The 25,625-nt window shown below is 35.8% G+C and overlaps 1 protein-coding gene across 1 annotated transcript; it reads right to left on the minus strand.

Moving 5' to 3' along the window:
• Positions 1-3,322: 3,322 nt before the first annotated feature.
• On the minus strand, positions 3,323-7,096 carry LOC131329011 (uncharacterized). The gene is made up of 6 exons (XM_058362033.1): positions 6,060-7,096; positions 5,730-5,950; positions 5,191-5,410; positions 4,412-4,497; positions 4,068-4,159; positions 3,323-3,924 (listed from the first exon to the last, which is right to left on the minus strand). Exons 1-6 carry the CDS (start codon positions 6,147-6,149, stop codon positions 3,677-3,679), a joined length of 957 nt encoding a protein of 318 aa, XP_058218016.1. The 5' UTR covers positions 6,150-7,096; the 3' UTR covers positions 3,323-3,676.
• Positions 7,097-25,625: the final 18,529 nt, after the last annotated feature.

Consider the following 25,625-nt stretch of genomic DNA (forward strand, 5'->3'; position numbering starts at 1 on the left):
GGTTTATCCCCTTAAAAAATAAGTATTTATTTGTAATTTTTAAGCTTAAAAATAATAGGTATACTGAAATAATAAAATATATAATATGAATTTAAGTTTATAGATCTCGATGAGATCTATCAAACCCTGTAAAAAAAATTAAAAAATTATTTTTGTAAACTCATTACTTTTAAACTTTAAAATAGGCCTTTATTTTTTAAGTACTTATTTTGGAAGGTAGAACATGACCGTCTCTCCAAATCATTATGCACTAAGTAACATATAATTATAAATAAAATAAAATAAAAACCTTTAATGGCGATGCCCAAATTAGGAAAAAGAAATTAAGCTGTAATTACTTGACAGGTGGCATGAAGCAATAATGCCAAAGTGGATCATGAAGTTCATGAGTTGGGGAATATGAAATTTAAAAATGACCTAATTAAAATCCCATCTGTCCACAGCCTATGTTGACTTGTAAGAACCAATAGCCATGTGTGATACTAGTTTTTTGTTGATGGTTACACTTTAAGTTTTGCAAGCTATTTTTTTTTATATAAAATATACTATGTATATATTTGTGGTGTTTATGGTTAGTGGTTGCAATTTTAAGATCAATTTAAGGTGATGTAATCTGTCTGGATAAGATTGGGAAATGGGTTGCTTTCCTCTGGACTAAAATTTTCCAAAATGGAGAGGGATGTTTAATCAATGCACTCAGAAAAAAGGTCATGTAAATTCATCACCTTTGATCTAAGCGAAAAGTCAATGCAGAATTGCAGATGGGATGGTTTTGGTACTTTTGTATGATGAACCACCAACAGGGTACATGTGCCATGCATGTGCTTCATTAGTGTTTACCAACCATCAGGTTCTCCGGTAGAACTTATGCAGTATTCTCGGAGTACCACGTGACGTTGCTTGTGCAATTTTCTCTGTCATATACGTATCGACAAATTATGCAATATGAATATTATCAGGTCCCGTTTCGTTAAAGTTTTTATTTTTTAAGTAATATTTTCTGTTTTACGAGACGGGTCATTCTCTTACAATACATCATATTTAATTCAAAAAATAAGTATTGTACTTATTTGAGTTTTTAGTGGAACGGAGCATCATTCACTTTTGTTGGGCGCGGTTGAAAGACAATGAGTGATCCACATTATACGGCAACAATCTTTTATTTGCAAGAAGTACCACATAACTGTGTTGGGTTTGGGGTCTCTAGACTCAACCCCTTTCTCTACGCACGGTCCCCAATAAAATATTCTTCAAAATTATTACTCTCATTTCTCTATCTATCTTTTTCTACTCATTATTCCAAAAATTTCCCTGGAATCCCAAACCAAACAAGAACCAAACAAGAAGGTTCTAGCAAGTGAAGTTATCATTTTCATTGCTGGCTTGATGTTGGAATGCTAATCATCACGGCATCCACTTACTTTTTCTATCCTAGCACAGTTTTGAAGCACAAGGACTTTTGTGAGGGAAAGCGAATTTTGGAGTGCCTTTGGTGTAAACAAAATGCAACATTTTGTCGGTCAATCGTTAGGCGCTCATTTGCCGTGATCAATCTGGACAAAGCTTACCCTATTTTTTCCGCGTATTTGGCCACCTTCCGTCAGTTCCGTGCATCTTTACGAATCCTGAATTTCTGAAGTTAATAATCAAAAAAATCTTGGATGACCACAAGAGGTCTTTCGTGACAACCGAACATACGAGTTGAGAGAGTAATAAGGTGGCGTTCCAGTTTTGCCTCTTAAAAAATAAGTATTTATTTACAATTTTCAAGCTTAAAAATAATAGGCTTACTGAAATTTAAAAATATGCAATATGAATCTTGATTGATATAGTTCGATGAGATCTATCAATTTATATAGTTCGCCAAAGTGTCCAACGTCCGCGGTGCTATGACCACATCACTTACAAGGAATATCCCATATGCTTTAACTTTCCTATTTCTAGAACACTTCATCATAACATCTAAACAAGGAAGGAGGTGTGAACAAAGAAATTTTGCATGACATATTTTCTTAGCAAGATTATCCAAAATCTTAATTAACCAATATTCAACACCATTATCCTAGTAAAGAAGGTTTGGCATTTAGCAGATTTGATAAGAAGTCAATCCCAAAGAGCCACGTTAATTAATATAGATTAGTAGTAAAGATTAGTGGTTTACTTGGAGATAACGCATAGAGAGACAATGGGATTTTGACATTTTTGGGTAGAGTGGATGGATAGAGCCCCACAGCATTTCGAGACTGTTTTTGGGATATATGGCACAAAAACAAGAACCCCCATAGCCCCACATGAGTAGTGAGGTGTCGTGAAGCATGACATTTTGTCAAATTGAGGACCCTACGTTTCCTTTGCATATTTGTTTTTTAAATAGAAAATAAATGGATAAGTAGAAAAAGCTATTCCACATCTCCGTCAAGAGAGTAATATTTATTAGTACTCTCGGTATCACATAGCCATTCGTAGAGAATCCAACCACACCGACGTTGATATCGAAGTTGAGGTGTAACCTGCAAGCCACGGGCACGAAAAAATATGTTTAGCCTGTGCTCAACGATCACGAAGACTTGAATCCAAACATTGAGCGAGAAAGTCCAAGTACTCTACTCATTGGTTATTAACCAACTACTTCGTCTCCTCATAAAACCTCAACCTAATAAAGTTCTTTTTTAGTACTATAGCCGTTGGTATAGTGGTCTGTAAAGGAAGGGGGGAAATGGTGTACTAACCTACTGTCTATGCTAATCAGTGGAAGGAAAATTACTAGATTATACTCTTTCCATAGTTAACGCAGATTCTTTTGACAAACTTTCATGATACAAAGTTACAAACAGTGACCTTTCGGGGTCTCTGTTTTTTACCTTTCCGGATCTCTTTTGTATCTGTTATTTTCAGGTCGACCGCACAATTTATATATAATTTCATCAATATAAGTTGCGTTTTCTATAAATAAATAAAAAAAAGAGTTACAAACAATGGTATTTGTAATCAAGAGACATTTGAATGATAGATTATATTTAAAGTGAAATACCTACCACTCACTCAGAGACACATTTTGTGGTGGAAATTCACCCTCTCAAGTGGAGGGTGAACAAAATTAGGAGGGTGAACAAAACTCAACTCCTCTGGATGTATACATCTGATGTATTAACTTCTTGTTACTTGTTTGTATGGAAAATTACTTACACGCAACATTAAATCATCGGAATAAAAAACAAAACGAGTGACCACAATTCTTGTGATTTAAGTGTGAATAATGCATTGCATCATCTGTTGATTTCTTATCCCAAAATTTAAAAGAAGATAGTAACTCCATCACAGGTGCATGCAAGAGCATGAAAATTTACTTGTGCAAATTAAGCCTGCGGAAAAAGCAGTTAAAAGTGGTCCAGACCTTACAAGCTCTGTTTCCTGATCAGTCGATCTCTGCTACACAAATGAAGTCTATTAACAAGTCCAATCATCAACATCTCTCTCTTTTTTTTCAAGGCCGTTTCTCAAAATCAACCAAAAAAAAAAACACACAAACCCGAAGGCCGAAAAAGCACAAAGAAATGTTTCCGCGTTTTCGAAACCGTTTTTCTCTTCTTCTTTTTTTTTTTAGTTAGTGAGGGGGGTGGGTGGGGGTTGTTTGGAGTGTACGTGAAATCATGATTCTTGTGTGTTGTGATTTTGCTCAGCCACGCCTAATCCCCGTGAAGTAGTTGAAGTCATGGTGCTGGACCCTGAGTTGCTTTAGCCACGAATCCGCCACGCTCAACAGCGACACCAATCGCTCCTGGTCCCGACCACTCCTGTTAGATCCCCAAACGTGGCCTTGCATCTTGTAAGTGGCCAGACCGAATGGGGTGAGTGGTGAGATGCCTTGTTCCCTTTCCTTTCTCTTCCTTTCGGCACTCCCGTCTTCGTCGTCAATCTCTGTATCTGCAAGTGACATAGACGTTAGTGACTGGCGTTTTTTCCGGTTTCTTAGGAATTTGAACAAGACTAAGAAAGGTGGAAATGAAAGGGAATTATGAGAAAAAAATGAGAGTCGAAAGTTGTGAGAAGAGAATAATAAATACTACCTTGGAAAGAAGATGAGAGGGTGTGGTATGTGAGGAAGCATGTGGACAAGTCCTTTATGGTTCTTCCCATGGGAATGTGATAAATTGGGTACCTGAAAATCATTGACACCATTAAATAAGAATATTCATTTGAGGAGTGATTTTGACATAAATAACGAAATCCATGTCCAAATATGTTGGTTTAAGATACTCCACCACATGGGTAAACATCTTTCTCATTTTTTTGACAGAAAAACATGAATTTGCATCCTTGAAGTGGAAGCCATAGCTTTCAAACTAATGAGAGAGAGAGAGAGAGAGAGAGAGAGAGAGAGAGAGAGAGAGAGAGAGAGAGAGAGAGAGACCAAGCAACTGCCATCCAACTAGCTGGAGAAAGATCTACACTTCTTAATGACATCAATCCTGGGTATCTTTGAGCTAATCCAGTGATCTGAAAACAAGGTACCAAAAAGGATGGTGTCAATGGAAACCACCAAACATCATATGCTATAGACATGAAAGGAATTGATGTCAAAGTTTTGTAATTGGTATCTGTGATTTGAAAATTCTAAGCCTCAAGTTTCCCTTGGAATCAGATGTTTAGCCAATATAACCATGATTTGAGAAATGCTTCATCAAAGGTAAGAACATATGCTCATTAAGACATAATAGTAGTCCTAATCGTCAATCACACGTAAAGGAAATTCGAGTACTAATTCACAATTTCACATAATGTGCGCGCACGCACACAAGGAAAGAATTTGAATAAAGATGACACATAATTGAGACCACCATAGTCTTAGAAAGGAATTTGAAACCAAAAAAAGAAAATTTATTTTGATTCATATGATCCCAAAAAGTCAAAAGTTTGATTCCAACTTTATTAGATGCCTATCATGAAAAGGATTTAACGATTCCAACATAATCCATAACATTTTTCTTTACTCCTACGCCCCATAACTTGAGGAAATTACACATTTTAAAAACGATAAACACAACATATCTTTATATTTTCGGTTCGTAACTGGATATGCAGATAAATTACTCCACATACTGCGCCAGGGAGCATTGCCCTCAACAGGACACAGCTATCCGCGGGAGATAAAACCGGATGGAAAAGAAATAACATAAGAGCGAAGGTTACCTTGTCCATGAGAGGAACTCTTCCGTAAGGAGCTGATCTCTCAAAATACTGGAAATAAAGATTTCCCAATCTATCATTCAAAGGCCAAAGGCACTCTTGCTCGAACAATCCCTCCTCGGATGAACATCCGTCCCATCTCGATAGTTTCTCGCTCTCGCTCTCATCGCTAAATGAATCGCTACACGAATCCCTCGTCTCGCAACTTGAATCACTCTCTTCCCTGAAAAAAGAATCACCAGAAGTATTGTTCACCATAGCCCCTCAAAAATCAAAAAACCTATGTCTCAATCTTGTAAATGCCTTAGGCATCGATGTCAAGAAGGGTAAAGCATTACAATTATAAAACTAATCAACAACACCAACACCAAATAAAAGGGGTAAAGGATACCCAAATGGGTTTTTTTTTTCGATAACCAGAATCTGGACCACCTCACGTACACCTTGAACAATATAACAAACACCCAAACGAAAATTCCAAGAATAAGCCTTAAAAATTGGTACGGAAAATGTTGAAGGAAGTTTTGCAATGAGGTGGGTACCTTAGTCCGTTCAACGACGAATTGCTCGTAAAAATTTGGATTGCAGAGAGGTAAGGGACGTAGTACTGAACTAGGGTTTCGCCGTTGTCCAAACGGATTGGAACTCCGGCACCATAAGCACTCCATTCATCGTAACAATTCCAAAGATCAGCCAATGTGAAAAACTCCAGCTTTTCCCTCTCCCATGGGTGCCAGAGCCTATTCAGGTTTCTTGTCTCACTCTACATATAAATCATCGGTCGTTATGATATATCAATGGTGTGTTTGTATTGAATCAAGATTAAAGACCGAATTGAAACGAAAAAAAAAAAGAGGGAGAAAAGAACAAACCTTGGGTAGGAACTGGGAGGGGACCGCTGGTGTTGTGCGATCTAGGAAGCACTCGAGGTTTGATTGCGTTGAACCCTTCTCGAGAATCATGTTTTGGGGAGAGAGAGAGATAGATTTCTCTGGTTCTCTCTCAAAACCCTGGAAACAGAGGGAAAACAGAGGAAGGAAAAAGAAACAGAGAGAGAGAGAGAGAGAGAGAGAGAGAGAAACGGGAGAGGGGGAGAGAGACTCGGGATTTCCTGTCCCTCTTTGAGAGAGAGAGAGAGAGAGAGAGAGGGAAGAATGCAAATTGGTCTACAGAATTTCTATTCTCTTGACTTTAGACAAGCAAATATATAGAAAGGGGAAAAAAAATCTCCCTAAATTCTCTCGCGCAATTCACTGAAAGATAAAGTCCTCTTTTGTAAAGTGGTGTCAAACCAATTCCTTATCCGGTACCGGAAAATTCGGTTTCCGGCCAAAATTTCCCCGTCCAAGGTGAGAAAACCAAAAACCAGTTAGCAAAAGTTCAATCTTCGTTTTTTTCTTTTTTTCTTTTTTCACAAATGCTTCGACAAAACTCAAAGCAAACACACCCAAAAGTCGCGACTCGCGACGATTCAAAGCAAATCAAGAAAAAAATAAGAAAAATAAAACCGACGCGATCAGATACAGTGTATTTTTGAGATTCCGAGAAAATCCCCCGACATTTGCGGAATGGACAAGGGATGGAAAAATATGAAGGATTTGAGAATGCTTTCAAACGGGGAAAGTTTTGGATTATGGTAACTCGAAGAAATCACGCGATCCACCAAGAAAAACTGTTATTGCGTTCACAACGATGATCTATTCCTCAACGGAAACCCATGTTTTCTGGTATCACTTTCCGGGGAAAAGGAAAAAGAACAAACAAACTAGGAAACTGAACTGTAATCAGAGAGAGGGAGAGAGAGAGAGAGAAGAGATCACCACGTATGTACTATATAGATATACACACGTAGATATATATGCTCTCTTACGTGAACCGTAACCGTCCATTAAAAGAAGTTGCATCGACTATGCTTATGCTGTAGAGTAACTATTCAATGCTTCTGAAATACTGTCACCTCATGTTCCAACTTTTTTTTTTTTTTTTTAATGATAATACGGTGTTTGATTTCTCGCAACTGTGAGATGGTAAAAGGGCATTGTGTAACTATTCGCGCCAGGTGACCTGCTAATTATTTACCTAACTACGAGGTTCGAAAAGTTAATCTCGAATTACACATACGTTGACGTGTTCCCTTGTATATTAGTACACCAACTTTCACTTCCCCATTGATGTAAGACTTGATAGTGGTGTCGAGCAGCCGATCTGACCATCCATCTTAGTAATCGACGGCAACGGACGGCTCGGATTTTTATCCACTCGAATTATATTCAAGTCGTCTATGTCGAGATAAGCGGCTCGACACACTGCCAAGCACGAGGTGCTTGGCAGCATCTCCCATTCCAGGACTTGGGGCCTCACAATTTTATACCAACTGTAACACCTTGTGCCAACTGATCTACTAACTCTTAACCTAATCACGTACTCAACGGATTAACTTCGAGGTATGCGAGAGTTCATATTTCGTTATATACCAATTTCGTTTCACATTTCCCACCAATGTATTTTTCGCCTTTGCAAAAAGCTAAATTGATTGGATATAAGTATCTACCTGTATGAATAATAACTTTTCAAAGAGCAATGGAGGGTCAATGTCTAATTCCGTTAAGACCAATATGACTCCATCAAGCCCATAACCATGTTCAACCAGCTTGATTTTTTGTATGGATGAACACAATAGGGGGCATTGTGGGCAATTTCTAGTACTACCTCCGTCCCAATCTACTTGTCACTTTTGAGAGTTCTTGCCAATTTTCAATTGATTATATCTTGTAATTTATAATGTTTTAGGTGATTTTGAAAACATTGTATTATTGAACAAATCGAGATCTATTAAACAAGATCCATATTGGATATAAAATTCATTACCAATTTAAAGATATAATTAGTTTTTTTTATCCAATTAGAATAAAACTGGAACAAGTAAATTGAGACGGAGGGAGTAGCTCTTTGTAGTTCAAGTTGTTTTCACTAAATTAAAAGTTGTAGAAAATGTGTTGGGTGTTTAGAATAAAATGTATTGAATGGAGGTTTGCGGAAAATTATTTTGACATATTTTTAGATTCTAGTTTCTAAAATAAGGGAAGAATGTTTGTCAAAAAATTTAGAAAATTGATTTTTAGAATTTACAGATTTTGAGAACCTGAAAAAGGAAAGAAATTCTCACAATTTTGCAGCTACAACGAACATGTTTCTTAACTTCTATTAAATTCATAATCTAAAATTTGAAATAGAATCTGAAGCTAAAATTTAAAAATCTGTATCCACAGCTATAACAAACACGCCCTTAATTTAGTATGAACAAGTTAACTAAAACCAAAAAATTGTAGTGAAAAAATCTAGTGGGAACGTGGCCTAAGTCCTACGAAATGAGCGACTCAAGTTGGCAAGTAGGATTGTGATAGGTTCTATTTTGCATCACATAAGGGGACGGGGGGCGTGCTACGCGATCTCAACCGTCCAAAAGTGTTATGGATAATCTAGATTTTAAAAATTAAACTCTTTTCCAGAAAAGTTTCATTTTAATATTTCAGACCATTGATTACTGAGACAGATGGTTCACAAACACACAGCACAGCACACACTGCATAACACAATCCCCGCGTCCATGTTACTGGGTACATCATAGAAATCATCATATGAAAAGATCTTAATTAATTCTACGGATATCTAAAAAATATATTAATAAGTGAACATTACCCCACCTGTAAGATCCGGATCCCTTTTCGATAACGAGAGTCGTTTAATTTTTAAGTGCTTGGTCAAATAGTACTTGCACGAGTTCAAAAAATAATGGTCATATAATCGTACTCCCTCCGTTCGAATTTAATAGTCACTCGTTTAATTCTAACCCGAAAAAAAAAGTTATATCTTTAAAGTAGTAATGAATTTTATATTCAATATAAATCTTGTTTGATAGATCTCGATTAGTTCTATAAGACAATATTTTCAAAATTACATAAAAATATTATAAATTACAACATATAATCGATCGAGAAGTGACACAAACTCCTAAAAATGACTATTAAATCCGGACTAAGGAGTAATTAACAACCGATATGATTATCATTTGAAAAGATTGTTTAATGTAGCCATTAGAAAACCAATCAACCAAACTCTAATAGGTGTGAACTTAATTTGTTTAATGGAGTAACAATTAGAAAACCAATTAACCAAACTCTAAATAAGTGTGAACGTGAACTCCAGCGGGTTTAGCCAAGCCGTTGTGAGAAAGCAATAAGTGCTCATTCATAAGGTCGCAGGTTCCATTTTCACGGAGGCCGAAATTTCAACTAGGAGTCATGCCCGGTCGTTACCTCTAGGGTCTCAAAATTAGTTGAGGTGCATGCAAGTTGATCCGAATATCCGATTTAAAAAAAAAAAAAAGGGGTGTGAACGTGGGGAGAAAGGGAGATTTCCCTTTGTTGGTTTTTTTAGATAAAGACTGAGAGAGACGGGACAATAATGAAGGCACCATAAAACGAATATATTGTACTATAATTGATGTAACTGCGTGAGACTTATCCAAAATATTTATCTATCTCTCTCTTTTCCTAATCTCTGTGGAACTTTAGTGAAAGTTCGAGACTTGGCCATCGCTGGCTTTTTAAAGTTGACATCTTTAATTTCTTGAATCGGTAAAAAAATGTCTGGATGTCATCTTATGACGATTTTGGGAAATACTGTAATTAATTTGATAAATGCTCCTTTTAATTTGTTGATGAATTTTCGTACTCTCTCTCTCTCTCTCAAGTGGAGTATTTCTTTACTGGTCTTGGGCACGTGGTGCCACAACACCTCTTAATACCACGTGCTTGACCATTTGCCGTGTTTTTTTTTTATATTTTTATTTATGTAAATTTATAATAATACACTTTCATGTATGAAAAATCAAACAAGTGAAAGGATAACATTGGCCCGTTAGATAATTGGGAGTTTGGGCTTGGCCCTTTAAGGTGTTTTGCTTCGTCGCAACCTAACCACTTAGAAATAGGTTTGCACCCCAAGCGTAGGGCTAGGTCGTTGAAAGCATAATAACCAGTAAGACCGGATCGTTCCCACAGAGAAATCTTCTTTAGCGAATTTGGAATAGAAGTTGCTTAAAGATTGCGGCGTTCAAGCGGCCAACTTTAGAGTTTTGATTCGATTGATGAAATTAAACTTGGAAATAAACTAGGTTAAGATGGTCGAGTCAAAGGGATTGATTTACCCACGACTTAGCCATCAAACGGTTTCTTCATCTAACTCATGAGTGGACCGAAACCGTCCGGATTCCACTAGAAGAATTAAAAGCTGAAGACTACTTATAACTTAATTCAAAACTCTAATTCAAATTGAACTCATTTAACGCAAGTGAGAGATGAAAAAGGATCATTCGCACGCGTAGGATTATCAAGCACGTAGCATAAGGCGATAGACTTCATTGATCAAAGAAGCCACCAATCCCCATGATCAAAGCTAGAAATCATGGGTTTAATTCATTCAAAACCTTGAGATTAAGCTAAAGTTAAGAGAAACCATATAATGGACTAATCCATAGGGTGAACCTCACCCCATGACCGAACCGATTAACTACTCACTCATAATAAAAAGACTAGAAAACATGCTAAGAAATGAAAACATGATTAACCGATAGAATTGAAAACAAACTTGATTTATATAGAGATCTCACTAATGGCTACAACATTAACAAACGAGAATTAATCATCCAACCACTACTTACTTGAGTTGTTGAGGAATTGAATGCAAGAACTTGAAGGCAATAACTAAGGAGCTCTTAAAACATAAAAGACTTAAAGTGTAAAAGAGTACATAATGGCCAATAATGGCTTACAAAGCTATTTAAAGGCCACACAAATCAGCCATACAATGGACCAAAAGGTCCCTAAAATATCCCAAAAACAACTAGAAGTAGAAACTTTCCATATATGAAAGGTTGAAATATTCAGCAAAAAAGGTGCTAGCCGAAGGGCATTGGTACCAATACCTAAAAAATGAGGTATTGGTATCAATCCAACTGTCTTCTAATTCGGCATGATGGTACCAATACCTAAAAAATGAGGTATTGGTACCTCTGTGTGAAAACAACAGAACAGGGTCAGCTTCGGCCATCATGTCTTGTCGTGCTCCGACGGCCTTCCAATGCTTCATTACATGATCAACGAGACTTGGCGGAGGTATGCCAAGTGGCCTTGGAGTCTCGGATACCCTCGAGGGCCATCCTCGATGCATATGCCTTGCTTGAACCACTTTGGCACACTCCTCGCCAATCTTGACCTCCGGCCAATCTCCGAGGCTTCTTGTGGCACCGTTAGGCTCCGGTGACAATGTCCATATGCCGCCGGGCACTTGAACTCTTGGTGACATACCGGAATGTCCCTTGGCGTACAAAATCGCCTTATTAGCACGTTTTACCTGAAATACACAAAAACGTACCTTACATGCAATATCGCATAAAAACGATTACTTAAACATATAAAAGCTACAAATTAGAGGATTAAAGCCCCAAGATTATACAATCTTGGGTGCTAATCATGTTTCCTCCAATTTTCTATTGGATGTGTGATGTACCCTTATCGAGATTAATAAAAAAAAAATTATGATTAAAAAAAAACTTTATAATTTCAAATGAATAAAAATTATAAGAAGGATGCTCATATAATTAAGGAGGGTGAAAATTAATACCATCTTTGTTTCGATGAATTTTTATGCCATTACAGTGATTTAGAAGACAAATTTTACATTTAAATTTAATAGTACTTATAAAAGAGGAGAGTATGAAAATTATTTTCCCATTTTACATATTGCCATGATTCCATGAAATGTTTTAAGGATAAAGTTGGAAAATGATAGAGACGAATAGAAGGCTATGGAATATCGAACTTCCGCTTTACGAGATTGTATACCATGCGGAGGAGACCACCCTATGAAACACTGCGGTCAAGTACCGGTTTTATTACAAGTACAATAAAAACACACAAGTTTGTTCATTTTGGGTTTTGAAGAATGTTTGAGTGGATAGAGAAATTGCAATGGAGACCATGGACAGAAATTTTAAAGCCCCCAAACGAACAACAATTGGTGACTTTTTATTGGCTCATTCATTGCTTCACCCCCAAATTAGTGTTTGTAATTATATTGACTTGCCAGCCTCGCTGCTACAGATATTCAGATTTTATTCACTCACAATTTTCTTTTTTCGGAGGTGTGCAAATGGGGTAGCTCATTCTTTGACTAGAAGAAGCAGTAATGGTCTCTTCAGTATGTTGGAACTGGGAAGGCTACCTTCGCTTGTGGCTTTCTAGTCGTCTAATTAAAGACGGATGTTACTTTTATGTGATTATCTTATCTACTTGTGTTTTTTATCAATATAAACTATACTATAATTCACACACACACACACAAAAATTAGAGTTTGTAATGGATTTTTTTTTGGTTTAAATTAAGGCATTTTTAAAGGCCCGTTTGTTATCGGTATTATTTTTTTGAACTCGTCGATAAATCTATAAGCAAGTAAATTAAATGGACCCTAATTAAGCGTGGAGTATGAGAGGGTGAAGCATGGAATGAAACTATCCAATTTATGACCTTTCATATTTATTACTACCTTTTAATTACCCAACTTCAATTAATAAAGATAACATTACTCTCGTTTACATTTAAGTTTTAAAGGTAGTATTTAACAGTTATGACACTATCTAACTGCATGTTTAGGGCCAAAAGGAAAAAAAAAAAAAAACTCATTTTCTTTATTTTATTTTTACGGGCTTTCTATATGTCTTGGCATTTTGCCTCGGACGCAACTTTGCATGCTACATTTACCTAGCCTGGAGAGGCTAGCTAGGCAAGTGGTATTCAGATTACCCCATTTCACATTTTTCACCCTGCGTACAAAGCACAAATCCAATCCATTCTTGATGCATGTATGAATGGATAGCAAAGAGAGAGTAGGGTTGGAGTATTGACGCAGCGTAGTAGCAGAAGAGAAGCTAGATATCGTACATGTAGACGAATGAAGTCTTTCCGTAAAATCCGTAGAGATTTGTTCTACATCGATCAAGTGTGAACGTGGAAAAATATATAGGCATGAAGAATTAATGACCTTAATTTTTTGTACTTTTGATTATGACCAAAAAATACAATGGTGCTACGACCACAACCACAAACATATGTACACATATAAAGACACAAACTCTCTTCACATTAATTGTGGGACCCATAAACTTTGCGTCTTTCTGTGCGGGTGAAGAGTTTATTGCAACAAATAAATATTAGTAGGTTTGGAGATGCTTTATGTCATAGGCTCCCTAATTCTGATGAGACGATTACCCAACATTTTCAATTCCAACCTAAAAACCCCACTCATTAGCAAAAACGGTCTTGCTATTGTCAGTCCACTGGGCTGACGATAAACACACTAAAAGACAAGAAAAACACGTATTTCTGTGCACTTTTTACATCTTTTAATACACATTCACACACCTACTATATCGTCAGCCCATTGGACTGATTTTAGAATTTTCCTAGCAAAAATGTCAACCTCCATTGCATTATCGCTTGTTGTTGGCAAATTTGTGAATGAACCTCCACAGAAAGTCTTAATTTCAAGACAATCGAAAGGTCCCTACGTGATTCATCGATCATATCTTGGCATTGCAGCTCAAAGGTCCATGGTTTAATATTGTTGGTAACTCCCCCAAGATGTGAGATCGAATATTATGGCAGAATTCAATTCATCGATATATTCATTTCAATAGGTTTAATATTGTATTGATTTCTAACATCAACTCAAGGGACGTCTCTCCTTGCATTATGAATTGATCAATCCCGTTTTCAGAAATTCTCACCAGCTCCACGAATTCCTCACAGCAACATTTGTTGGAGAAAATCAAACTGCATGCGCGCTCGACTCACGACGAACAAAAAACAATCAGGATCTTAGGATACTATCGTCATAGAAAAACAAACCAGAGAAAATGAAGAGAAAGAGGAACAACATGATATACGTGAAAATCCTCAACGCGAGGAAAAACTACGGGAGTCACATCAGTCCACTATGAACGAAGAAAACAAAAGATTACAAGTCTTCTCTCTCTGAAAAGTTTTCTTTTGCACTTTCTGTTTCTAAAATTTTTTTGGTCTCTCAACAAATGAATACAACAATTGATATTTACAGGCAAAGGCCAAAATCTGCGCGGGACCCCTCCAGTCGCGGGATGCCTGGTCGTGCGCCTGCCCGACTCAGAACTCTGCCGCGTGAACCTGTCGCTGAACTCTGTTGCTGAAAGTTGTCTGCATCCCCAATAACATTCTGGAATTGTTCTTTGTTAAGGGGGAGGCAGAAATAATCTATTCACCAAGGCGGCTTTCGGAGGTGTTCCTTCTAATGTTTGTGGCTTAGTCGTTCTATATCGGGACATAGACGCCGGTCAACTTTTACACCCACCAGTGAGGCAGTGATCATCTGTTTAAACATACTATTTATAGGGCTTGGTTTGGATTGATTTCTGTAATATGTATTCTATATTATTTTGTATAATTCGTTTGTAATATCAATGAATTACAGTATTTTGGATTCGCCGATCATATTGTATTTTCCCCGACATCGCTAAGTCAACTATCCATGTTGTTTTTTGAATTCCGACTGTGCAGTCATAATAATAATAATAATAATAATAATAATAATAATAATAATAATAATAATAATAATAGACGGTCATTAAGTAATATAGTGCTGATATCTTATCGTATATTAGGACAGTAACTCAAAATAATAAATTAATTATTATTTCTAGAATAGAACTTTGCAGGATCCACAAACACTAAAATTAGGTAGCAGATAGAAAGAAATTTAATGAAACAATATGAGTTAGGTCACAAGGAAAGGTAATAAATAGGCAAATATGATGGTGGACGCCGATGGAAGAAATTGACGCTAGCTGATGACCTACCGAAAATACTAGATATGGAGGCGATTTGATAGAAAATTTAAAAACGCGATCAAGAAGGCGATCTGCAATCGCAAGTGAGATCGAAGAATAATGATTTGAAGAAATCGACAGCTAGTGCTAATCAACTTCAAAATCTTACCAAAAATATCTTGGGTCCTTTGACGATTGGGATATGCAACGTAATGCACATCAACCCGATATATATACATTTCATAACGAAATATAGCGAAAATTCATGTCTATGATATCTTTTATGATAGTGGTGGTCAAAAGTTGCTTAATGTTTTAGATACTGTATTTTATTTTAATTAGAACGAGAATGAAGAACTGCCGGAAAAATGTCAGGCAATTCGAAAAATTAAATTATCTCCCTCTCACTAAAATCTTTCTTGTTCTGGAGCAGTCAATAGAGACGACGTAGCATGATATCGATGCTTTTAAGTACTAATTATATGTGTTTGGACAATAACTAAATTTTTAGAAGTAAATTTTACCATTTTAAAATCCAAACTTTGATTTTTTTGAGTATCGGATGATTAGTATTTAGGGCGTGTGCGTGCCCGATGCTGGTTTCTATATGCAAATGTATCTACTCTTTTCAAAAAAACATCGATCATAGTAAAAATAAATAAAAATGTATCGATGGCATGACTACGTACCTAGAATGTCTAGAACCTTTTCCGTTCAAAAGATTATGACACTTATAACTAGCTCCGATTCACACACTAATCTTAAACTAGTAGCTTACACCACAAAACTTAAAAAAACTTGAGCTATCGAACTCATTGTACTGTTTATAATTTATCGCTATTAGGATCTCCTCCAATTCACTGTTCACTTTTTTCAAATCTTATTTTGTTCATCAACTGATCGACTTGTTATTGGCCCGTTCTATCGGACATTGCTTCGCCGGCCAAAAGGAGTTCTGGATTTCGTAATCAACTTCTTTTCATTAAATTTTTACGGGCTCGTTTGTTACTCTATCTTAATCTTTTACGGTAAGTTTTTAACTTTTCGATTAAATAAATAAGCAAGTAAATCAAATCAAATGGACCCTCAGTATAGAGTGTGAATGTGAAGAATGGAACAAAGCTACCCTATTTATTATTAGGCTAATTAAAATCTAACAGTTATGACACTATCTAACTCCATAGTTTAGGTCATCTTTGTATAGCAAATTTGGGATGAATTTGAAGAAAGCCGTGAGCTCATGAAGGAAGAAACTCCTCTTAAATGGGATGAATCCTGCAACGATGCTTGCAAAAGCATCAAATCATATCTGACGGGACCTCCAGTTCTCTCTTCTCTTATACTCAGATGACCACTAATCTTGTAGTATATTGCAACAAAAGAGCATTCTATACCCGGACGACCACTAACCTTGGAGGATTCGTACATCCAAATCCACAAGTAAATTAACACACACAATCGAAGAACAAACCAAGAATAGAAAACAATCACAAGCAAGAAAAACAAGACACAAAAATTTACTTGCTTCCAACTTAAATTGATTGCTTAATCGTACTCCACAGAGTGTTGGAGTGTATAATTATGATAAAAGAAAAAGAGAGTTACAACTTGGAGCGCCCTAACTATAGAAGAGAAAAGCCCCTGCAGCAATCCCTAAAAACTGCTCAAAACACGTGTTTTCATGTACCCGACGGTTAGGAACAAATTTATCACACTGATGACCGATTTCACCATGGTCAGGACAGCACGGTTAGGACCGTAAATACAAAACTTCGGATTTTACTCTCTTCACACCGGTCAGAACTGAATTCATCACCACTGTCAATGTTGTGCCAAACACAAAATTAAGAATATAGCAAATCAACAAGCGATAAACAAGAACACAAGGATATACGTGGTTTCGCTCAAGCACAAAGCAAAAACATACTCCACGGGGAAAAGAGCAAGAGGATTCACTATAAACAGGGAGAGAACACGAAGAGCCGGCTATACCCGTAACTCTACTTGAAGCACCAAACAGATATCTAGAGACAAATCTTTGGTGGAACCCAAAAGGGAGACACAAACCCTTGGTGGAACCCTAAGAGATGAACAAAATCCTAATATCTAAGTCATTGAACAAAAGATCATAACCCTAGGAACCCTTAAGGTCCCTATTTATAAGAAAACACTAAATAAACCTAAACCGAATAAGAATAGGAATAGAAGTCCTAGTCAATTTAGGAATTTTAGTCAATTTCCAACAAATCTCCACCTTGGCTTGAATTCTATCGAACTCAATACTATAGGCAATCTTCTCCTTCAATCGCTCATCTCCCCCTATAGCCCCCCAAGGGGCAATCACCAATGGCACAAACGAGCAAGGCTCAAGCACGCATCTTCCAACGGGCACCTCCCACCAACGCATCCATCCCAGATACACACAAAGATCTGTTCAAACTCCCCACGAAGTTAAAAACTCAATACTAAGTCAATCTCGAATTCACTGATGAAGAACCCAAAGATGTAGCACAATCGTGCTACCATCAAGCACATAGAGGTTATTCGATTTCTGACCCTTCATCAAAACACGAGCACCCTTCAAAACCCTCAAGATTCCACCTTTAGCGGTATGCTTCCAACCCAAAGAGTCAAGAGTACCCAAAGAGATAAGATTCCTCTTCAAATCTGGTATATGTCGAACACCAAATAACATCCTCACAAACTCATTATGCATTCTGACTTTAACTGTTCCAATCCCAACAATTCTACAGGGCATATTATTCCCCATAAGAACTGTACCACAACTGACCGATTCATAAGTATCGAACCAATTCTTATTTGGACACATGTGGTAAGAACGTCCGAAGTCCAGAATCTATTCGGTATTCGAACAGACATCACCAACACTCACAGAAAGAACACAAGTGAATCGTCGGGAATCCTCTTCAACAATACCAGCAACAACCTTCTCTTCAAAATTGTCCTTATTTTTCAACCTAGGACACTTTCTCACCATGTGCTCATATTTCCTACAGTAAAAACACTTTACTTCTGATTTGTGGAACAAGAGCCGGAAATCCCTCTACTACCATTATCACTCTCAAAAGGTCTTCCTTGTGCCACCAAACTATCAGTATAAACCTCACTTTCACCGGATACTTTTTTCCTTAATTCCTTTGAATATAAACTAGATTTAACATCTTCCATGAAAATTGTATTTCTCCCATAAAGTAGAGTAGTAACAAAATACTCATAAGACGTAGGCTAAGAACATAACACAATAAGGGCTTAATCTTCATCATCAATCACAACATCAATATTTTTTAAATACATAATAATTCGATTTAACTCATTTAGATGATCTTTTACGGGTGTACCTTCCCTCATACAAAACACATAAAGGCGTTGCTTCAAATACAACCGGTTGGTAAAAGACTTCGTCATATAGATGCTTTCCAACTTCAACCAAATACCGGTAGCCATATCCTCCTCCCCGACCTCGCAAAGCATATCATCAGCTAAACACAACTGAATCAAACTGAGTGCCTTTGCATCGAGATCCTCAAACACACTATCCTGCATATCAGCAGGCTTCTTCGATTTTCTTAACAATGTCTTGTGTAATCCTTGTTAAACAAGCAAAACCTTCATCTTAATACGCCATAAACTGAAGCTAGTGCTCTGCTCATTGAATTTCGCAATTTCGAAACAAGTCGCCATTGAAATGATCACTAATTGCACAATACGTAGCGCAAAACGAAAGCATCAGATTAAAAACCCGATGCTTTGATACCAATTTGTTGTGCCAAACACAAAATTGAGAATATAACAAATCAACAAGCGATAAATAAGAACACAAAGATATACGTGGTTCCGCTCAAGCACAAAGTAAGAACGTACTCCACAGGGAAAAGAGCAAGAGGATTCACTTTAAATAGGGAGAGAACACAAAGAGCCGGCTATACCTGTAAGCACCAAACAGATATCTATGGATAAATCTCTGGTGGAAACCAAAAAGGAGACACAAACCCTTGGTGGAACCCAAAGAGATGAACAAAACCCTAATATCTAAGCCCTTAAATAAAATACCATAACCCTAAGAACCTCCAAGGCCCCTATTTATAAAAAAGTACTAAATAAACCTAAACCGAATAGAAATAGAAATCCTAGTCAATTTAGGAATTCTAGTTAAATTCCAACAGTCAAGACTGAAATCGCTGAGACTGATGAATGTGACTTCACACCTCATGAGACCCATCACAAATATATGTACTTCAATTATTTTCATGTCTAACTAGAAATAGAGTAATATTCTGATTAGGTATTTTTCATGGGTGGGTGTCCAAGTGGTGATGTTTATATATACTTCTTGTATTAGATATTTGAAAACTTCAAAGTGACTTGAACTCCTTTGTATGCGTTTTAGTAATTTAAATCGAGGTCTGATATAGTACATGAAAAAATATATATAAAATTGTTCAAGAAACAACACTAGACAATCTAGATTCAATTTTAAATGCGTTTTAGTAATTTAAATCGAGGCCTGTCTGGACTGTCCAGTGTCATTTTATGGACAGTTTCATATTTTTCTTTTAGGTATCCTATCTTTTCTGATTAATTTAAATCACCAAGAAAACAAAATCTCTATCATAATTACTCCCTTCGTCCCGATTTTGTTTGTCCACTTTTTCACTTTGCATTGTCTCAATTTATTTGTTCGTTTAACTATTAAATGGATAAAATTTCCTTTTTGCCCTTACTTTTTTAAATAAAGTAACTTTTCAAAAAAACTGAAGGGTGAATATTAAAAAGTAAACTACTTTTATATGTAATCATTATGTTTCCTAAATAAGTTGGATTCCAAATATTGGATAAACAAATTGGTACGAAATGAGTACATACTGATGAAAAGTATAAGGGTACACTGAACTTATACTTTTGATACTGATATATGGAGTAAGTATGTATCTAAATAGAATTCTGTGCATGCTACGGATTTCCAAACAAGGCTTTTCCACACAATTTCAATTCCGTATATCTTTCAATATGAATTTTAAAAAATATACAATATGAATCTTGTTTGATAATTCTCAATTAGTTCTATTATACAAAGTTTTCAAACTCATAAAAAACACTATAGATTGAAATATATAAGTGATTAAAAATGACACGAATTTTAAAAATTACCATTCTTTTTAAGACAGATGGAATTTGTATCTAAATAGAATTCTGTACATGCTACGGATTTCCAAACAAGTCTTTTTCACACAAGTCTGATAAATCAAGACAAAAATAGCACAATCAAATGTCTAATGTGAATGAAGGAAGTTCTGTCAACGATATGCCTCATGCATATTTATGTGGCCTCCATTATTGTTGATCGATCCAGTTTGGATTTTCCTAAAATCACCTCCCCCGGCCAGACTCACCCCCTTCCATATTTCCATGGTGGGTGCAAATTATTGGCCATGGTACTATTTTGACTTTATTTTTTATTTTTTCCTTCCGTCTTTAGTTGATTGATTTGTGAGAGTTTTGTCTCTCGTTATATGAAAGTTGTTAGTTTCGTCTTTAGACTTTTTGTCTACAGATTGGGTTCTCTCAATCGAGGTTGCTTCACAACGATATTTGTGTTTCGACATATCTCTACACGATGTCTTTAGTGGGACAACTCGTGGCGGCTTGGCGGATATGTAGTTCTTGTGCATTCATAATTGGTTTGAGTACATTTGATCGTCTGAGTATTTGGTGTCTTTTATTTGTCCTTAACTTTGTACTTTTTCTCATTTGAGACTCCTAATTAGATGTTAGGCAGTTTAAATTAAAGTGTTGCTATTGCGTCAGGCTATGCCTGGGTTTGAATGAAAGACATCGATTGCCTTATGATTTACTCGTTTTGTATTTGTTAGACGATTAATTTGGCTTTATTCAAGTTCTTTGTAATAATCTCTGTTTTGTAAGTGCCGCTGAACGTTTATCGATACAATCTTCTCAATTTTTGACAAAAAAAAAAAAAAAACTAGCTAGCTAGCTAATTAATTCATTCAAAAAATGATCATTTTCTCTGGTCCACAAGTTTGCGATGGTACACAATATATGCAGATTTTATTTTTCATGAAAATAAAAGAACTAGAGAAGAGGATAATGCCATGACTCAATTTTCTGGTTTCACACTAAGGAAAAGTATTTCTTAGATGCTTATGCGTTCAGCTTGATAGAGGTGGGTAGAATGACCGAGTACTGGACACCGTCGGCACTGTCGGGAGTCGATAACACTCGTCATTGCTTCAACTTATTACAGAGAAAATTTTCAGTGTCGACTAAGTACCACGTTATCTGGCTCACGTGGTGTCTGAGCGGACATATTTGGGCCGTCCAAAAGTGTCTAGATTGAAACACTCTCTCCTCTTACCCCAACACTCTCTTTCCTCTTTATTTCTCATTTTCTCTCTCCAAATCTGAGCCGTTCAAAATCGAAATTGATGGTCCGAATGCATTGAGCGGGCATCACGTGTAGAAAGACAAAATAACCACTTGTGTCGATAACCATTCAGAAATTTAAAAAAAAAAAGAAGTCATAAATCCATGGTGTAATTAAGCAGGGGCGGAGACACCTCGGTAAAAGTCGGGTTAGCGGTCATTTGCCAATATAGTTAAATGGCTTTTTTTTTTTTATCTTTATTCTAAAAAAATTAAAATTATGATTTTTTTTAATAAAGATAAAAATAAGCCAATGAATCTATTTTTTTTTATCTTTATTAAAAAAGAGTTTTGCTCGCAATTTTTTATTTTTTAGATTCCTCTCGTCATAAAGAAACAATAATTTTCAAAAAATCCACGAAAAACTAACAAACGTGAATTTTTTTTTAATAAGGAAAAAAAAAAAGTCATTTCACTTATTTTACTAACCTCTTACTTGATCACCTCACGCATCTTGATTACAAACATTAGCTAGACACGACGTAAATGTTCAAGCATTTTCTCCTCTTCCACAAGTTAAAACTATTGCAAATGGTACTGTTAGATTTTTTGGAGGTTCCAATTAACCTAAAATTACTTGGCAATAGGTGGAGTAGCCTCTAGATTTTATTAACTAAACTTGAGTGGCTTAGATGAGCAATGTGAGATTAAGTATAACACTTCCCCTCACGTGCAGCCCGGATGCACATGGAGGCAACAGACCCGGAGCTGAGCGATTAACTTGGGCGAAAGAAATGACAGATACTTTCCACATGAGTCGAGGCTACTCAAGACCTAGCTCTGATACTTTCGAGATATGAAAAGTTGTCATAGTCAGTTGTAAAGCAAAATCACAATTACGGAGTAATATCTATCTTCTATTTAATTAACCCGTTAGGTTAATCATTGCTTTCGATTAGCAAATGGAAAACAAACAAAACTGCTACCACCACTAACACCTTCGCAAACACATACAAACTCGCATGCACTGTGGGTCTCATACACAGTGGAGCTATGCAGTGTGTGCAGGACCCACAGCACATGTGAGTGTACGTATTCGTGTTTGGGTAAGTGTTTGAAGTGATTGCAGGAAAAAATTAGACCAATTTGGTTCTAGTGTTTGGCCCATTCGTGAATGCAAATTACTCCCTTCGTCCCAAATTATTTGTCCAGTTCGCAAAACGGAGACTAAAAAATAATGCATTTCTCTCAAGAAAAAATTCAAATTTTTTTTATAAATTAAAAGAACTCATCGATATCTAGTAAATTATTAAAAAAACTTTTAATTTTTCTTGCAAAAATTGTATTATTTTTACGTCCTTGTTTTGCAGACCGGACAAATATTATGGGACGGAGGGAGTAATTATCTTACGAATACCTACAAGTAAAGTGATTAGAAGTAGTCTTAATTACTAAGAGCATCCACAGTGAAATAACCAAAATCATAAGATTGTTAAAGTTAGCAATGTTCTCTCAAAAAAGTGCTCACAGTGGCATAACCAAACTTAACAAAATCTTAGCAACTCATCAGGGCTCTTGGATAATTAAAACTATCAACTTTTTGCCAATAATCAAAATCTTCTCTCTCTCTCTCTCTCTCTCTCTCTCTCTCTGATGGAGGTAAGAAAAACATTTTTAAAAGAAGTTTTTTTTTTTTGCAAAAATAGTTAAAACTTTTTTTTTTTAAACTGTCTTTTTTTGTAAAAGCTGTTATTTAAAAAAATTGTCTTTTTTTTCAAAAATTGTTGTTTTAAAACTTTTTCGGAAAAGTGTATTTTCAATTTCTAATAACCTGTATTTATTAGTTTGAAAACTATTTTTAAAAAATTATTTTATATGGTGACAATTTTTAGATATTTACAGGTTGATGAAAATGTGATGTGGCAAGTGTTATTCAATGTTGATTATGGCTCCGCGGACATCCACATTGCTAACCTTAGCAATCTCTTAAATGAATAATCAAAAAATGATGTGGCAACTTTTGATTATTAAATTTTGATTAGTCCACTGTGGATGCTCTAAGATGACCACATGATGCCGTAATTGGAAGTAGTCTTAGGAGAGATATATATAATCACATTATTCTGCATCAACTAAAAACCATATTTTAAGTGCATCTCCATTGTAATAATCAAATTGGTATGGGTAAGCAAACTTAACAACAATGCTAAAAAAATACCTCACATTGTAATAAACAAAGTTACAAGTCTTTTAGCAAATAACCAAATTCCACTCATTCCATAACCAAACTTAACAACTTTTATCAATAACCAAAACTCAATAACCAAACCCAAAGCTCAATAACCAAAAAATACCCCACATTAGAATCGTCTCATCGAGGCGAATAATTTGGTGTGGTCGGGTGTGTGATTGAAACTCGTTTGAAATTGGACATAGGTGTATTGCGTACTATGGGGTTTTTTTATAGGGATGCAAAAATAACCAATGTGAAGGTAAATGTTAATTAAGTTTGATTATGAACTAAATGGATAATCAAATACTGACGTGACACATTTTGGTTATTGATTTTAATTATCCCCATTGCGAATGCTCTAACAACCATGCATTTATATCGAATGTTGATTTTATGAAATTACTGTAAGGAACTAGAGTACGTTTTATTCCAGTGCTATATGTGCTGTCTATTGTCAGGTTTAATTTCCTCCTCCCCCATCGTTGAATTTGATGGCAAAGAGTGAGTGAGAGACTTCAATTCGAATGATCTATTTTGTCTTTTCTTTTTCTTTTTTTTTTGATGATTGGGTCACGATTTATGGTGCCGTTGACAAATGGTGCAGAATGAGCATTGGTAGTTGGCTGGGGGATGTTTCTCGAAATCGACCCTGCTGGTTTGCATTTTTCCCTTCATTCATATGTGAAGTGCACTTTAAAAATCACTCATTCGTGATTGGATATTAATCGCGCTGCGCTAGGTTCGTGAAGTACGATTTATCCAGTATTAGTTTGCCACCGCACTGACTCTATCGGCGTTGGATGCATGTAAATTGGTGATGTAATAATGACTCTAGGATACAAATACATAACGTGTTATACTTGGCCGATGCAATTTGTATCATCTTCTTCATTTGATGCATGTGTAATGAAAATTGGTTTGGGATGTGGTTTCATCCAATTACTCGATTAGGAAGTCACGTAAATCTGTGTGTCTGTATATAGCGTTTTTTTTTTAAAGTTCTTGTTTGATCTATTTTTGGTACGGTTATGTATGTGTGTCGGTGCCTTAAGAGCATCTACAGTGGACTAATCAAAATTGAATAATCAAAAGTTGCTACATCACCTTTTGATTATCCATTTAAGGGGTTGCTAAGGTTAGCAATATAGATGTCCACAGTGGCATAATCGAATATTGAATAATCAAAACTTGCCACATCACATTTTCAACTTATAAAAATCTAAAAATTGTCACCATATAAAATATATTTTTAATACTTTTCAAACTAATAAAAACATGTTATTAGAAATAGGAAATAATTTTTTGAAAACTTTTAAATTTTGAAAAACACTTTTCCAAAAAAGTTTTTGAAAAAAAAGACAGATTTTTTTTTAAATAAAAGTTTTTGAAAAAAAATTACAGTTTTAAAAAAATTGTTTTTAATAAAAAACAGTTTTTGAAAAACGGTTTAACTGTTTTTGTAAAATAAAAAAAAAAACTTCTTTTAAAAATATAGTATTTTTTTTAAAAACATTGTTGAGAGAGAGAAGGTTTTGGTTATTGACAAAAAGTTGCTAATTTTGATTATCTAATGGCCAAAATTTGATGAGTTGCTAAGAGGTTGTTAAGTTTGGTTATGCCACTATAAGCACTTTTTTGAGGGAATATTGCTAACTTTAACAACCTTATGATTTGGTTATTCCACTGTGGATGCTCTAATACAAAGGCGATACATTTATCTTACGAGGAATATGCTCTGTTTTAGTAAGAATTTAGTGAAAGAATATACTTATCACGAGGGGTGTCTGGAAGTATATTCCCGAGCATGACTCTAAATTGGGTTTTCTCTATTTATTCCATGTGACTCTTGTTGTGCTTTCCGAGGCTCTAGAGTCTGGACCTAT

Source organism: Rhododendron vialii, chromosome 6a (assembly GCF_030253575.1).
Source record: "Rhododendron vialii isolate Sample 1 chromosome 6a, ASM3025357v1".
Classification (NCBI taxonomy): Eukaryota; Viridiplantae; Streptophyta; class Magnoliopsida; order Ericales; family Ericaceae; genus Rhododendron; species Rhododendron vialii.

Bases quoted from the DNA above. Each gene is read 5' to 3' on its own strand.
- LOC131329011 (XM_058362033.1), bottom strand. From the start codon at position 6,149: ATGATTCTCGAGAAGGGTTCAACGCAATCAAACCTCGAGTGCTTCCTA. The intron at 5,411-5,729 runs GTACCCACCTCA...TTCTTTTTTCAG, and splicing joins TCGTCGTTGAACGGACTAAG to GGAAGAGAGTGATTCAAGTT. The intron at 4,498-5,190 runs GTAACCTTCGCT...CCTTGTTTTCAG, and splicing joins GAGTTCCTCTCATGGACAAG to ATCACTGGATTAGCTCAAAG.